General features: G+C 38.7%; 1 protein-coding gene across 2 annotated transcripts in view; it reads left to right on the top strand.

Annotated features, from left to right (window-relative positions):
- Window positions 1-13,893, top strand: part of LOC126458444 (phospholipase A2 group XV-like) — a 104,416-nt gene that overhangs the window by 1,340 nt on the left and 89,183 nt on the right. For both annotated transcript variants that reach the window (XM_050095507.1, XM_050095506.1), the window contains exons 2-4: window positions 786-928; window positions 1,107-1,338; window positions 1,417-1,644. In XM_050095507.1, coding sequence (XP_049951464.1) covers window positions 786-928; window positions 1,107-1,338; window positions 1,417-1,644 — 603 coding nt within the window. The remainder of the gene's footprint in view (window positions 1-785; window positions 929-1,106; window positions 1,339-1,416; window positions 1,645-13,893) is intronic.

The raw sequence follows: 13,893 nt of genomic DNA, 5'->3' as shown, positions 1-13,893 counted from the left end.
TAGTTAGTATTTAATACATCTTATTAAAGTGGGAGTAATTTCTTCTTAGACCCCAAAGGAAGCTTTGTTTGCTTCTTATACAGCAAGAGTACACTATACATTAGTCACCATTGATATTTGTGCAAGCAGTAAGGAACAAAAATGTTCCACCATTCAACATCTGATAAAGACTAATGGCCTGTTCATTAATGTTTCATACATTCGCATTGTGTTTTGTATAAAACACTAAAGTAGAGCTTTCAGGAATGTGGAATGATTTTTATATATAACTATGAAACCACAGCAGGCTACTTCTGCATAGAATATTAGCACCAGATCATAACTATTATTAATCTACTCCCTAGTAATTATGAAAATTACTTATAGATTAATTATGTACGTGTTTGTATAGTAGGAGAAAAACAGTTGTTTTGAAAAAAATCACCATTGTCCTGTATATCGTACTACAAGGCACTCTTATTTAAGTATCCAAATGAAATATAACATTTATGTTGAGTTGTCAGTGTGCCAGAAAATACAGTGGGGTAGTTGCTGCACGTAATTGTGCAAAGCAGAATGCAAAGAAAGTATTGTGAAATGACAAAAATATAACACGCAGGATTCAGTTGTTAAAAAGTAATTGCATAGTCTTCTTTCCACTTATTACCGAATCATTAATGGTGTCATAAATGACTGTGTTGTTGTCCATTTCTGACCCATATCTGCATATATTTATGTGTGTGTAGTTTACCGTAAATTATTTAAAAATGTTGACTTTGTTAACTGTTTCATGAAAAACTTTGCAGTTCCTGGGGATGGAGGAAGTCAACTGGAAGCTAAGTTGCACAAACCTACAGTTGTTCACTATTTGTGTGAAAAGACGACAAATGATTTCTTCAGCTTGTGGTTGAACTTGGAGCTGCTTGTCCCTGTAATTATAGACTGTTGGGTAAGCAGATAATTGTGTTGAGGAAGGAGGGAAATAGTAATTTTATTTATTTAACTATGTTGTAACAATTATTGCATAATGTAATGGTAAACATTGACCCAGTAAAAAGATGGAAATATAGTTTTAGGGTATTTTGTATGATTTGCTGTAAATGTATTTATTTGATAATACCTTCCAGATAGATAACATGAAACTTGTGTACAACAATCAGACAAGAACAACTTCAAACTCTGATGGTGTAGAAATCCGAATTCCAGGATTTGGAAATTCAACTACTGTGGAATGGATAGATCCAAGCATGGCATCTGAAGGAGCTTATTTTAAGGACATTGCAAACACATTAGTACCCCTTGGATATGAAAGAAATATATCAATAAGAGGTGCCCCTTATGATTTCAGAAAGGCTCCTAGTAAGTGATTTTATCAGCATTATTTATTTTTCTGCAATGTAATGCAAAGTAATGTTCTTTTTTCTCTCTTTATTGCAGACGAAAATCAACAGTACTTTGTAGATCTCAAAAAGCTGGTTGAAGAGACATATGGATTAAATGGAAACAAACAAGTTATATTTTTGGCTCATAGCATGGGAGCATTGATGACATTGCACTTTCTGCAAATGCAAACACAGAGTTGGAAAGACAAACATATTCGTGCTTTGGTTACTCTTTCTGGGGCTTGGGGAGGCTCACTCAAAGCCTTGAAAGTTTATATGGTCGGTACGTGAATTGTAGATGGTATTTATAACTTTAGTTTACTCTGATATGTCCTTTTGATTGTCATGAAGAAAAATGCTGAAAGACTGAAAATATATTTGAGAAAAATGATAATAATGTAATGCATACGTAAATGAATGCTGAAGTGTGTAATTAACATGTTCATTGTTGAGAAATATGCAATATCAAAATATTCCATGTTGTCAGTTGGAACAGTTTCTCTGTCCATTCATTCAGAATGAAAACATCACAGCTGTCATGCCAATCACTGTTTGCAATGAGCTACTCGCTCTCCCAAAGGGGTGTTGCCTTCATTTTGTGTGGGTTGCCCGTGGAAAGGGTGGGGTCTAGCAGTGAATTAGTGATATGTATAGAAATCACGGGGGAAGGGAAACAAGTTCAGGAAAGATGTGGAGTATGACTAAAGGAGCAGTTTGTAGAACAAAAGGATATTAGAGGATACAGTTACATTTTATGCATAGCAGATTGCACAAATATAAGAAAAATCGTAAATCTGACACAAAATTTACGCTATATATGCTGAAAATTGGATTTTTTAAGGTGCCTTTTCTATCATTTTGACAGCATGTCATCTGCAAAGTAGTCATGCAAAAATTTGTGTTTTTGAAATACTTTTTCTGTGGGTAGTGGTCGTGTGTGTTACTGTACATTTTTCCATCGTGTTGTGCATATCTGATGGATCTCTCTCTCTCTCTCTCTCTCTCTCTCTCTCTCTCTCTCTCTCTCTCTCTCTCTCTGTTGTTACTGAGTGCACTGATTTTGCATATAAATTTCACTCTCAACTATTTTTTTCTGTTTGTGGATATTTTACACAGAATGAGAGTTAAGCAAGCGCTTGAGTCTTCTTAATGACTGAGAGGCACTATGTTATTGTTGCAGCTCACTTGTTCACAGTTTTGCTTCTTTTCAGTGGGGCACTAATTTTTAATGTTTCATGAGAACTTTGTGGTGTCTCCACAGTGTTTGTTTGATAACTGTGTTTTGTGTGGGGAAAGTGTCGTCGTATTATTTAGTGTTACACAGTGTTGCATTTCCATTCAACACTTTCTTTCCTTGTATCACTGTTTTTTGTAAATGGTAGATCTCCTCTATTGAAAATTTTTGATATAGACTTTATCTTTCTTTGAGGATCTTAAGAGCAGTCTGAATGTTGTTTGGTTGGTGGGTTTCTTGCACGAGATGGTCTGTAAAAGTGGTTGAAGATTAAGGTGAAGGATAAGAAAAAGTGAGATCATTGACATAATACTATGGATTATGAGGAAATTGAATCTATTGCCAAAGAAAAGCTAGTTATGTATCTGCTTACAATAAACCTGTTTCAAAGCTAATGACACACTTGTGCTACAGAACAAGAGCGATCATCTTACTGAAGAAAATGCTGATGATGTGGTGACTGTGATCAGCAACAGACACTTTGCTTTTCCTGATTGCCTTCACATAGAGAAGTAGACAGCCATTGTTGCCGTTTTGGAACCTGTTAAGATCTCATTGCCTCACCAACTGGTCCCATCTGTAAGGAAGCTGCGAAAAGTCATCATAAGGAGCTCCTCAGCCTTTTCTCTTACAAGGGAACACCCCCATCGAACCCCCCTCAGATTTAGTTATAAGTTAACACAGTGGATAGGCCTTGAAAAACTGAACACAGATCAATCGAGAAAACAGGAAGAAGTTGTGTGGAACTACGAAAAAAATAAGCAAATTATAAAAACTGAGTAGTCCATGCGCAAGATAAGCAACATCAAGGATAATGTGAGCCAAGGAGCGCCGTGGTCCCGTGGTTAGCGTGATCAGCTGCGGAGCGAGAGGTCCTTGGTTCAAGTCTTCCCTCGAGTGAAAAGTTTAATTTTTTATTTTCAGACCATTATTATCCGTCCATCCGATCCGAAGTAACTGCGCCGTAGTATGGGGACGTTACACCTAAACGGAAAAATTTGAAAACATTAAAAACATATGTTTTGACAGAGCACAGGGAAAACTGTGCGCCTGTGAAACTGTTTCATTCATTTGTTGCAGTTTATGTGACAAAATCGGGCAAGGTAGAAGAATCTTTTTACCCATTCGCGAAGTGTACAAGTTAGGTGGGTCGACAACATATTCCTGTCATATGACGCACATGCCGTTGCCAGTGTCGTATAGAATACATCAGACGTGTTTTTCTGTCGAGGAATCAGTTGACCTATGACCTTGCGATGAAATGTTTTCGGTTCCCATTAGAGAGGCACGTCCTTTCGTCTACTAATCGCACGGTTTTGCAGTGCGGTCGCAAAACACAGACACTAAACTTATTACAGTGAACAGAGACGTCAATGAACGAACGGACAGATCATAACTTTGCGAAAATAAAGAGAGTAAACTTTTCACTCGAGGGAAGACTTGAACCAAGGACCTCTCATTCCACAGCTGCTCACGCTAACTACGGGACCACGGTGCTCTTGAGCTCGTACTATCCTTGATGTTGCATATCTTACGCATGGACTACTCAGTTTGTATATTTTGCTTATTATTTCATAGTTCCACACAACTTCTTCCTGTTTTCTCGATCGATCTGTGTTCAGTTTTTCAAGGCCTATCCACTGTGCCAGCTTATAACTAAATCCCGGGGGGATGCAATGGGTAGGTTCCCTTGTTAGTAGCAAAGCTTACCATATTTACTGGAATCTAAGCCGCACTTTTTTTCCGGTTTTTGTAATCCAAAAAACCGCCTGCGGCTTAGAATCAAGTGCAAAGTAACCGGAATTTCTGAAAAACGTTGGTAGGTGCCGCCACAACTAACTTCTGCCGTCGAATATATGTATCACTACACAGGCATGCTTTGCAGGCACAAAGATAAATACTGGCGCCAAAATCTATGCGTCAGTAAATAAATTAATAGAAAAGGTAGAAGAATGTAAACATTATGCCATGTATTCTTTCGTGTTTGCTGCTCTCTCATTTAAATCCTGTCTGCCTAATAAACTATGAAGCTAGAGTGAGACAGCAGCAAACGCGGAAGAATATACATATCATGTCATGTTTATATTCGTATTATTCTTATGCTAAATAGTGATACAGTCAGAAATGAAGCATGGCAACTGACTAGATTTTTAAATCTAAGATGACTCTGATTTCTGTGCAGAATGTAATGTACTAAAGAGGTGTCTGCAAAGATTTTCAAATGGAGAAAAACTTTTGCTAAACTCTCGTTCAGAACATCTTCTGTCATACACAGTCTATTATTTGGTTCTTTTTGATCATTATCAAAGAAAGCAGCAGTGTAAGTAACAACAACTAATAGCAGTCTCTTGCCATTGTGTCGCTAATGAGACAATTCCTCTCTCTCGCTCTCTCTCTCTCTCTCTCTCTCTCTCTCTCTCTCTCTCTCTCTCTCTCTCTCTCTCTCTTTTTTTTATTCTAAGCCTCGGTAGCATGCACAAAAAGCAAGTCACACTGCGAGCGGCAACAGCTCGTAAACGCTCATTATCAGAATGCAACAAACAGTGCTTGAAACAGTACAATAATGTATTTTCAGCTTAGAGTGACATAAACACCTATAACAAAGAGAATGGCACTTATCAGATCAAAGCAAAATAAGCAATCGATTCAAACCAGACAAAGCACGTGAAAAAGGAAGGGTACCCATATAAATACCGACAGAGTGGCTGACACATAGCAATGGGTACTTGGCAAAGCTTAACTGTTAAGCTTATGACTCGAACCGAACTACTGTAGCTGTATCTTCATCCATTCGACCTCAATTGTGTTTCATGTTACAATGGACCAACTTTGTTTCGATTTGGAGGGGCGGTCTAATACTTTTCTCTCCCCTTGAATTTCGAGTCTCAAATTTCAGGTGCGGCTTAGATTTGGGAAAATTTGTTTTCCTTGATTTCGAGTCTCATTTTTAAGGTGCGGCTTAGATTAGAGTACGGCTTAGGTTCGAGTAAATACGGTAGTGCTATAGGACTGTGCTACAATCTGTCCCAGGAATGATGTGTTTGAAAAGCTCATTAATTTAGGGGACTTTTTGTACAGGAACAGCTTCTTGTCTGCTGTTAGGTTCCCTTTCTGTTCTCTGACTTGCGCAGGTGCTGGTCAGTAGGCAGGACCAACAGATTTGCATTCTAGTAATCACTCTGTAGAGTAGATGACTTCAGTGATCAAACAGAAGCTTCAATTATGGATGCTTAGAAGGCCTGATGTGTCAATTATATAGTTGTATCATATTGACAGTGTTGTTCACAGTGCCACTGATGCCTTCCGACCAAGTTTTGTAATGTCAAGAGACAGCCTATTTTTGGTGGATTGAAGAAAGCCATTCAGCAATTAGTGTGGGTGGAGAGGCTGATTCTACAGTATTTTAAATTTAGCCTATTAACCCATTAACATACTGACTTTTTACTAGTTATGTATGTTTCAAAAAATAGTGTTTGTTATTAATGAAAAATTTTCTTTAGTGGCAGACACTACAGACGGGTATAGAAAGAAAGCTTCTGAAGCTCAAAGGAATGAGTTAAAATTTTTTGAAGATCACCTGTACTAAAGTCCTAAGTATACTTGAGCACTGCCCTTTGACTAAAGTATTCTGAAACTTAATCATTTTTTAGTTTCTGTGTAGGTATGAAGTTGAACCATGTATTTCACAATGGTTTTCTGTGAACAGAAATCTTGGAGGAGCTGGCTGGACCACATTAAATGAATTTATCACATACTGTGAGCAAGCACTTGTCTGGCATCTGACAAACTGTCGTTACTATCGGTCTCTGGTGAAGTAATACCACATTTTTCTTAACTTTCTGAGCCACTAATTCTGTGTCAGACTCAGGATCTCTATAGCCATCCATTTTTGGAAGCACTAGGCAACAATAGATGACAGAGGCTGAAAGTCTCTGTTTTGTTGTAGAGTATCCCAAGCTGCACACAGTAAAGACAGTCTGGTGGCAACCACCTCAACCAAAAAATGACTACCAGGCTAGAAATGTAGGACTGTATGCACTCCAATGGCTGAATATGTAACTGTCAGCACTGAAACGAATGTAAGAAGGGTCCCCCCCCCCTCCCCCCCCCCCCCGGCTATGCTTGTGATATGAAGTTTGGCAAAATAATAAAAATGAGATAACTTGGGATTTTATGTTACTGGTTTAACTAAATGGCAGAATGGCCTTGCTCATTAATCCAGTGATAACTAAAATGTGACATCTCATTAGAAAAAGCAAGAAAATATCTTGAAAGAATTCATGAATTTCATTAAACATTTCACATAGCTACATTGTACAAGGAATCAGTAAGAGGGATTTTGGGCAAGGACAATATACTTATTTGGTGAATAATTTGAGTAAAACAGACCACTCACTGAATAGAAGAAGCGTTGGCTCTTTGACAGGCACACACAAAAGAGAATGACAATTTTGTTAACTTTCAGTATAAATCCTTTGATGAGCTGGATTACAAGGCATACAGAATCCAGCATTTTAAAGAGAATGGAAACATACCATCAGACTATATAAGTGAACAGCACCAGATAAATCTGATTAAAAACAGTCTTGGGTGCAAAATAACAATTAATTAATGATGTGTTTCATCCTTTTGGGGTATCATTAGGTTATGTGGTATTCTGCAAATAAGCATTCATCAAAAATCATGTGAGACAGGGCATGGACATTACATATGCCAGCATCCACAGATGCAGAAACACGACCATGCTTACAAATCAGAACAATGTGGCATCCGCATAAACTGTAGTAGTTTCCTCTGTTTTTAGAAACGTGTATGCCACATTTGTACAGATTTGTAAGCATCATCCTATTTTTGCACTTCTACACCTGTAGTTACTTGCATTTTTTTTGATGAAATCTTATTTGCAGAATACTGTGTAATCTGATGGTGCCCAAAAGGGTTAAATGGTTTATTAAATAATAATTTTACAACCAAGACTGTTTTTTTTAAAAATAATTTGTAACAATTGCTGTATCAGCCAGACAGTGGAGTGGAAATGATTCTTGGATAAATGCGAGAACTATTTTTCAATTATCTCACAGCTCATGCATCCAAATACAGTAGTAGACCAGACTAACATACAAAAGGAGGGAATTGAGAAACTGTTAAATGACAATCAGCTTGACTTCTGAAAAGGTAAAGGCACCAGAGAAGCAATTCTGATGTTCACTTGCAAATGGGAGCAAGACCCAAGAAAGACAAATCAAGAGAATGTCATTGGATTTGTTGATCTCCAAAAAGTGTTTGACAATCTAATGTGGTGTAGGATGTTTGAAATCTTTGGGAAATGCAATAGGGAAAGACAAGTAATACATGAAATTTGTAAGAAGATAGAGGAATGAAAGGCCAAGAGAGAAATGCATGGATTAAAAAGGGAGAAAGATAGGCATACAGTTTTCCTCTTCTGTATTTCATTCTGTCTACTGATAAAGTAATTAAACAAAGGTTCAGAGCTGGAATTGAAATTCAGCATTAAAGGATATCAAAGGTAATATTTGCTGGTGACTGACAGTCATCCTCAGTGGAAATGAGGAAGAATTATAGGTCCTATTAATTATATATATGAGCTGCTGAGCGCAGAACATGTATCAAGGGTAAACCAAAGAGTGATGAAATTTTGAGGAATAGCAGAAATAAGATTAGTGACAAACTTTATATCAAAATTTGGGACCACATATCAGATGAATTGAAAGCATGGTAGAGCAAGGATGACATAAGAAATGATTTTTGGAAGTCAAGAAATTCTACATCCACATGATTGATTTGATTCATGACTTTCAGCATGTCCTGGGAGAATAGTGTGGGTCACATTTTCCGTGAACAATGTTTACAGAAAACATGTTGGTTGGAACAAAGGAGTTCATCATGTTTGAGATATCTCATTATGTTTGAGCTCAGAATATGTTGTATGATCTGGCAATAGATAGATGCAGTGATATTAGATAATAGTTTTGTGAATAACTTTTGATACTCTTCTTGTATGTTAATATGGCCTTTGCTTCCTTTTAAGTAATGACCACAGATTTTTGTTGGAGGGATGTATTATGATTAATAGGGGCCAACTTGGCTACAGATTACATATAGAATCTGACAAGGATTCCATCGAGCCCTTGGGCCTTATTTCAGTCTTAGCAATATCAACTATTTTCAGTGTCAGTGTTACTAATTACAAGCATATCACTCATCTTCACAGTGGTGTATTTAACTGTTGTAGTACCCCTGGCTCTTCCTGTAAATGAAAATTTAGCTCAACATCTTTGATTTTGCTTTGTTAGCATCAGTGTTTGCTTCTGTCATCCACAAGTGTCTGGACACTTAACTTTAGGGCCATTAACAGCCTTAACAGGTGACCAGAATTTCTTTGGGGTTTGTGAGAGGTCTTTCAGTAAGGTTCTGCCATTGTAGGCATTGGAGACTTCACATATTGCCCCATTGACACCCAAATATATTTCATTTAATATCTCTGTCTACAGCCATCTGCTTTCGTTTACATGTATTGTGCAATAGTCATTGCTTCTGTAGTAGTTTCTGCACAAAAATTATACGTTGCTTTTTAAATTATTCTTCTAATCTTGAGGCACAGCCCCCCCCCCCCCCCCTCTCTCTCTCTCTCTCTCTCTCTCTCTCTCTCTCTCTCTCTCTCTCTCTCTCTCTCTCTCTCTAATCTAAATGTAATGAATACACTGTCCCCCCATTTACACTCTAACGAGAATGTAAGCATTATGTCAAAATAGTGGAATACTTTTTCATTACAAAAATTTTAAACAGCTATACACAGTGAAATTCAGGTAAGATTTTCACCTAAAATATTTCCAGAACATTTTTTTTTCACCCAGGTGAATGCTGAGAAAGTGTTCACTAAATGCTGAATAATCTCTTTTCATGGCTTTATTGATTACAGAGGTATCAGTATCAGCTTCACATGTTCAAATGGAACTATTGTAATTTTTGCTGCCAGTTCTGGAAGATAAGAATTCAATGGCATTTTAATCATCAAAATCTAGTAAGTAATTTCAAAGTAATTACAATATTTAGAGCTTAGGATTTATCTGCTTTGAACATGAAACATTTGCCTTATGTGAAAGACCATGATTCCTTAGTCATGTAAGGATAAATTGGATAAAGAGAAAACAGTGTGTTCCATCATTCCAATTCTGGTATAGAGCAGCACAGAAGAATTATAGCTTCCATTCTACCTGTGTTCACTTGCTGCTTAATTTGAAAAAGTAAATGTCTTTTACAAATCAGGAGAAACTAGATATGCTGCTTCATCATGGAGAATACAGAAGGAATACAAAGAGAACAACTGAGTTGTATGCAACAAGGTATTCAGACATTGTGTCCAACAAAAATGACAATTCAGTGAATGCCCCAACAATTGTCATTGGAAGGGCACTAGAATACAATGCAGGTCATAAGGAGCAAGCCTTAAACGAGCGAAGGGAATGAAAGATGTTCTGGCAGCTGTTGTTCGTAACCTGCGTGTTAGTCCCAGAGAAATTGTGAGTGCCTTTGGAATATGTCACCCGAGTGTTGTCTGCCAACTGGTTCCACCCATAGCATGTGTAATTTTGACAGCAGATTAACCAGTAGGACTGCCGAACACACATGAGATTCCATTGCTTGGTTATGATGTGATGTCAGGACAATAGGTTCTTTCTTCAAAGAATTCTCTTTAGTGATGAAGCTACCTTTGTAGATCATGGAAAGCTGAGTGTGAGAAGTATACATTATTGGGACACTGAGAATCTGTATGGCTGAGGCTGGTTGAACATTGGATGCAAGATTATTGGAGACTAAGTGATTGGTCATAACTTCATTGAAGAAATCATAACGGGTTAAATATTTCCACAATTTCTTACTGAGACACTTCTGCTCTCCTAGAGGAAGTACCGCTTGAAATATGTAGATGTTTGTGGTACTAATATGTTGGGTATCTTGCTCACTGTTATCTTATGGCTAGGAAAGCTTTCGCTCTGCTTTTCCTGGTTGGTGAATAGGATGTGAAGGCATTATCAGTTGGCATGCACATTCAAGTGACTTATATGCCACAAGCTTTTTTCACTGGGGTAAACTAAAAAATGAAAGCTGTGCAAAAGCTCCAATGACCCAAGAGGATTTAAATTATCTTGTTGTTGTAAAATATGCAATGATATTGACAGAACCTCTTCAGTGTGTCCAGAAGTCCTTGCACCAGGGACTGTGAATACATTTGAAAACACAAACTGAGTTGTGTTTATGACCTCATTCTTCTGTGACATCCATTTTATTGCTGTTGAAGGTACACTGCAGAATTGCGAGAGTGCGTCGTGGCATTACACACACAATGTGAAATTATTATTGTTGTTGTTGTTGTTGTTGTTGTTATTTAACAGTCTTTATACTTTGTCTCTGTTCTACAAATCCGTTCAATTTTTGACATGAACCTTTCTTTCAAGGCATTGGTAGGAAAAAGTGTAGCACTGTTACTGTAGTCAACTGGCGAATACTCCTTAGATACCACATTACCCAAATGTGATTTACGTAAGTTTTGATTTAAATGTTTCTCCAGCATTCCATTTTTTTGAGTAGACACTGTTGGTTGTATCAAGTTGGGGTGCCCATCAGTCTGACACAATAGTTCTGTGTAACAGCATAAAGTTAAGCTTGAGAATGCTGTCAGTTTCATGTTCAAAACAGGTAAAACACAAGTTCTAAATACTGTAATTTCTCTGAAACTGCTAACTGGATTTTGAAGAGTGAGATATTGTTGAATTCGTATCATTCAGAACTGCAGTACTAGTAGAAGAAACTACTATAATTCCATTTGAAAAACAAAGTTAACATTGATATCTCTGCAATTAATGCAGTTATGAAAGGAGCTACATGTCATTTAGTGACGATTTTTTCACCAGAATTAAGATAACTTAAATGGGTAAGGAAATGTCTGAGGCGAGCAGCTTAGCTGAATTATCATGTATTAGCTGCTGACAACAAGAGAAGCCTCATCACGCCTCGGAACTGTTTTAGCTAACGATCAAAGAAGTATAACAGATATTTTGTAAAATATTGTGGTGGGGGAGATTTTAATGTGTTTTGGAATGTTTGATTCTTCATATGTTTTTTTGCTGGCTGTCAAGTGCACACAGGTATCTAGTAAGCTACTTCAGCTTTTATTTGGGATTTATTTAGCTTGTAATATATTTTAGGCCAGTAAATCTGTTTTTTGTCAGCGACGTCACTAATGCACACTTATGCAATGGCATAAAAGTCCTGTATTGTATTCCAACCCTTCCCCTAGTGTCTCATGAAGTGGAAGAAAGTTACACTGTTGACTGTGATCCATCTGTATGATGTGTAAGTTAAGCCCAATGGATGTATTTTTGGATAATTTTTCAGACGTAGTTCTGTTTTCTTACGTAATTTTTCACATTTTTTGCACCACCGTGGATCCTTGCTCCTTCCATCTGCGTCAATACAGAAAAGTTTCCTTATCCCTAGCCAGATCCCAGTCCCACATGCTGTTCTTGCGTTGTTGCTTGACTCATGAAATCCCAAATTACTCATCTCTGGTTGCCACCCCTCCTTTCACAATGATTTCCACTTGTTCAGTTTCCGCCAGTTCTTAGCCCTCACCAACATAGTCCTGCAAAACCATATCAACCAAGCCCAGTCCTCCTTACACTACCTTCTCTCCATCCACAAAATTCTCCTGCTATGTAATCCCAAATTCCTGGAACCCCCATAACACACATTGAAACTCTTGCTCTGCAGGAACTTGAGCACCATGCACAACACCACCTCAAAAAGCTCTCCATCCTGCTCACTTCCTACTCCCACCTCAGAGTACCACTGTCCACCACTTCTACAACAACCTCCAAACCTCCCCCACGCCCCGTCATAGCTGACAAACCCTGTCTTGCAGACCTACTACACTTACCCCACCCTCCAAAACTCCCTCTCACCCCCACACAAAACCCAGAACCTAAACAGACCTGCAACACAGTTTGAACCTTTCCTCCAGAAGCCTTAGTCCCACAGAAACATCAGTCCTTTCCAAAAGCCTGATATTTGCCCCATTCCCAAATTCAACCATGTAGGCCTTTTCTTCTTCTCTCGGTCCCTACAGTAGAAACACTTTTTCGCCACCAATCAGACTCAACCAAAGACCAATATTGAACTTTGCCTAATTCAGTTCACTCCTCCATCCAACTGTGATCCAACCCCACTGCCTCAAAACCTCCCCCTGTTAACTTTCCAGAATTTCTTAACCTCGAACCTTGCCTCACCATCATTGCCCAAATCCCTCACCATGCAAACTAACCTTTCATCCGCAGAAAGAACCGCAATCCACCATCTAAAAACTGATCCCGTCCTTGTAATCCTACCTGCAGACAAAGGCTCCACTACCGTTGTTTTGCACCGCAAGGATTACGTGGCAGAAGGACTCCGTCAGTTTTCAGATACTTCCATGTACAAACCATGCCACAGTGATCCCATTCCAGTCATCCAGCATGATATCCAGACACTACTCAAATCCTCAGGCCCATCCCAGAGCCTCTGCCCAAGTCCATCTCTCTACTTACCCCTACCACTCCCGCACTCCCACCTTCTAAAGTCCATAGACCCAACCAGCCAGAACGCCCCATTGTGGCTGTTTACTGTGCCCCCACTGAGAGAATCTCTGCTCTTGTAGACCAACACCTTCAACCTATTACCCGGAACCTATCCTCCTATATAAAATATACCTACCATTACCTCGACTGACTCTTCACAGTTCCTGTCCTTTTACCACACGGTGCCCTGCTCATCACTATTGATGCCACCTCCCTATACACTAACATTCCTAATGTCCATGGCCTTACTGCTCTCAAACATTACCTTTCCAGCCTATGGATTCCAAACCAACAACCTCATTCCTGGTCTCCATGACCAACTGTATCCTCACCCACATTTACTTCTCTTTTGAAGGCATTACCTACAAACAAATCTGCAGTACGGCTATGGGCACCCGAATGGCACCATCCTATGCTAACCTATTCATGGGCCATCTAGAGGAATCCTTCCTAAAAACCTAGATTCCTAAACCCCTCACCTGGCTCAGATTCAGTGATGACATCTCTGCTATCTGGATTGAAGGTAAGGACACCTTATTCACATTCCTCCAGAACCTCAGCTACTTCTCCCCCATTTGCTTCACCTGGTCCTGCTCAACCCAACAAGCCACCTTCCTAGATGTTGACCTCCACCTCAGAGATGACTATTTCAGTACCTCCGTCC

Source organism: Schistocerca serialis, chromosome 2, assembly GCF_023864345.2.
Source record: "Schistocerca serialis cubense isolate TAMUIC-IGC-003099 chromosome 2, iqSchSeri2.2, whole genome shotgun sequence".
Classification (NCBI taxonomy): domain Eukaryota; kingdom Metazoa; phylum Arthropoda; class Insecta; order Orthoptera; family Acrididae; genus Schistocerca; species Schistocerca serialis.
The sequence above is the reverse complement of the archived record's forward strand: the minus strand, read 5'-3'. Positions and strand labels throughout refer to the sequence as shown.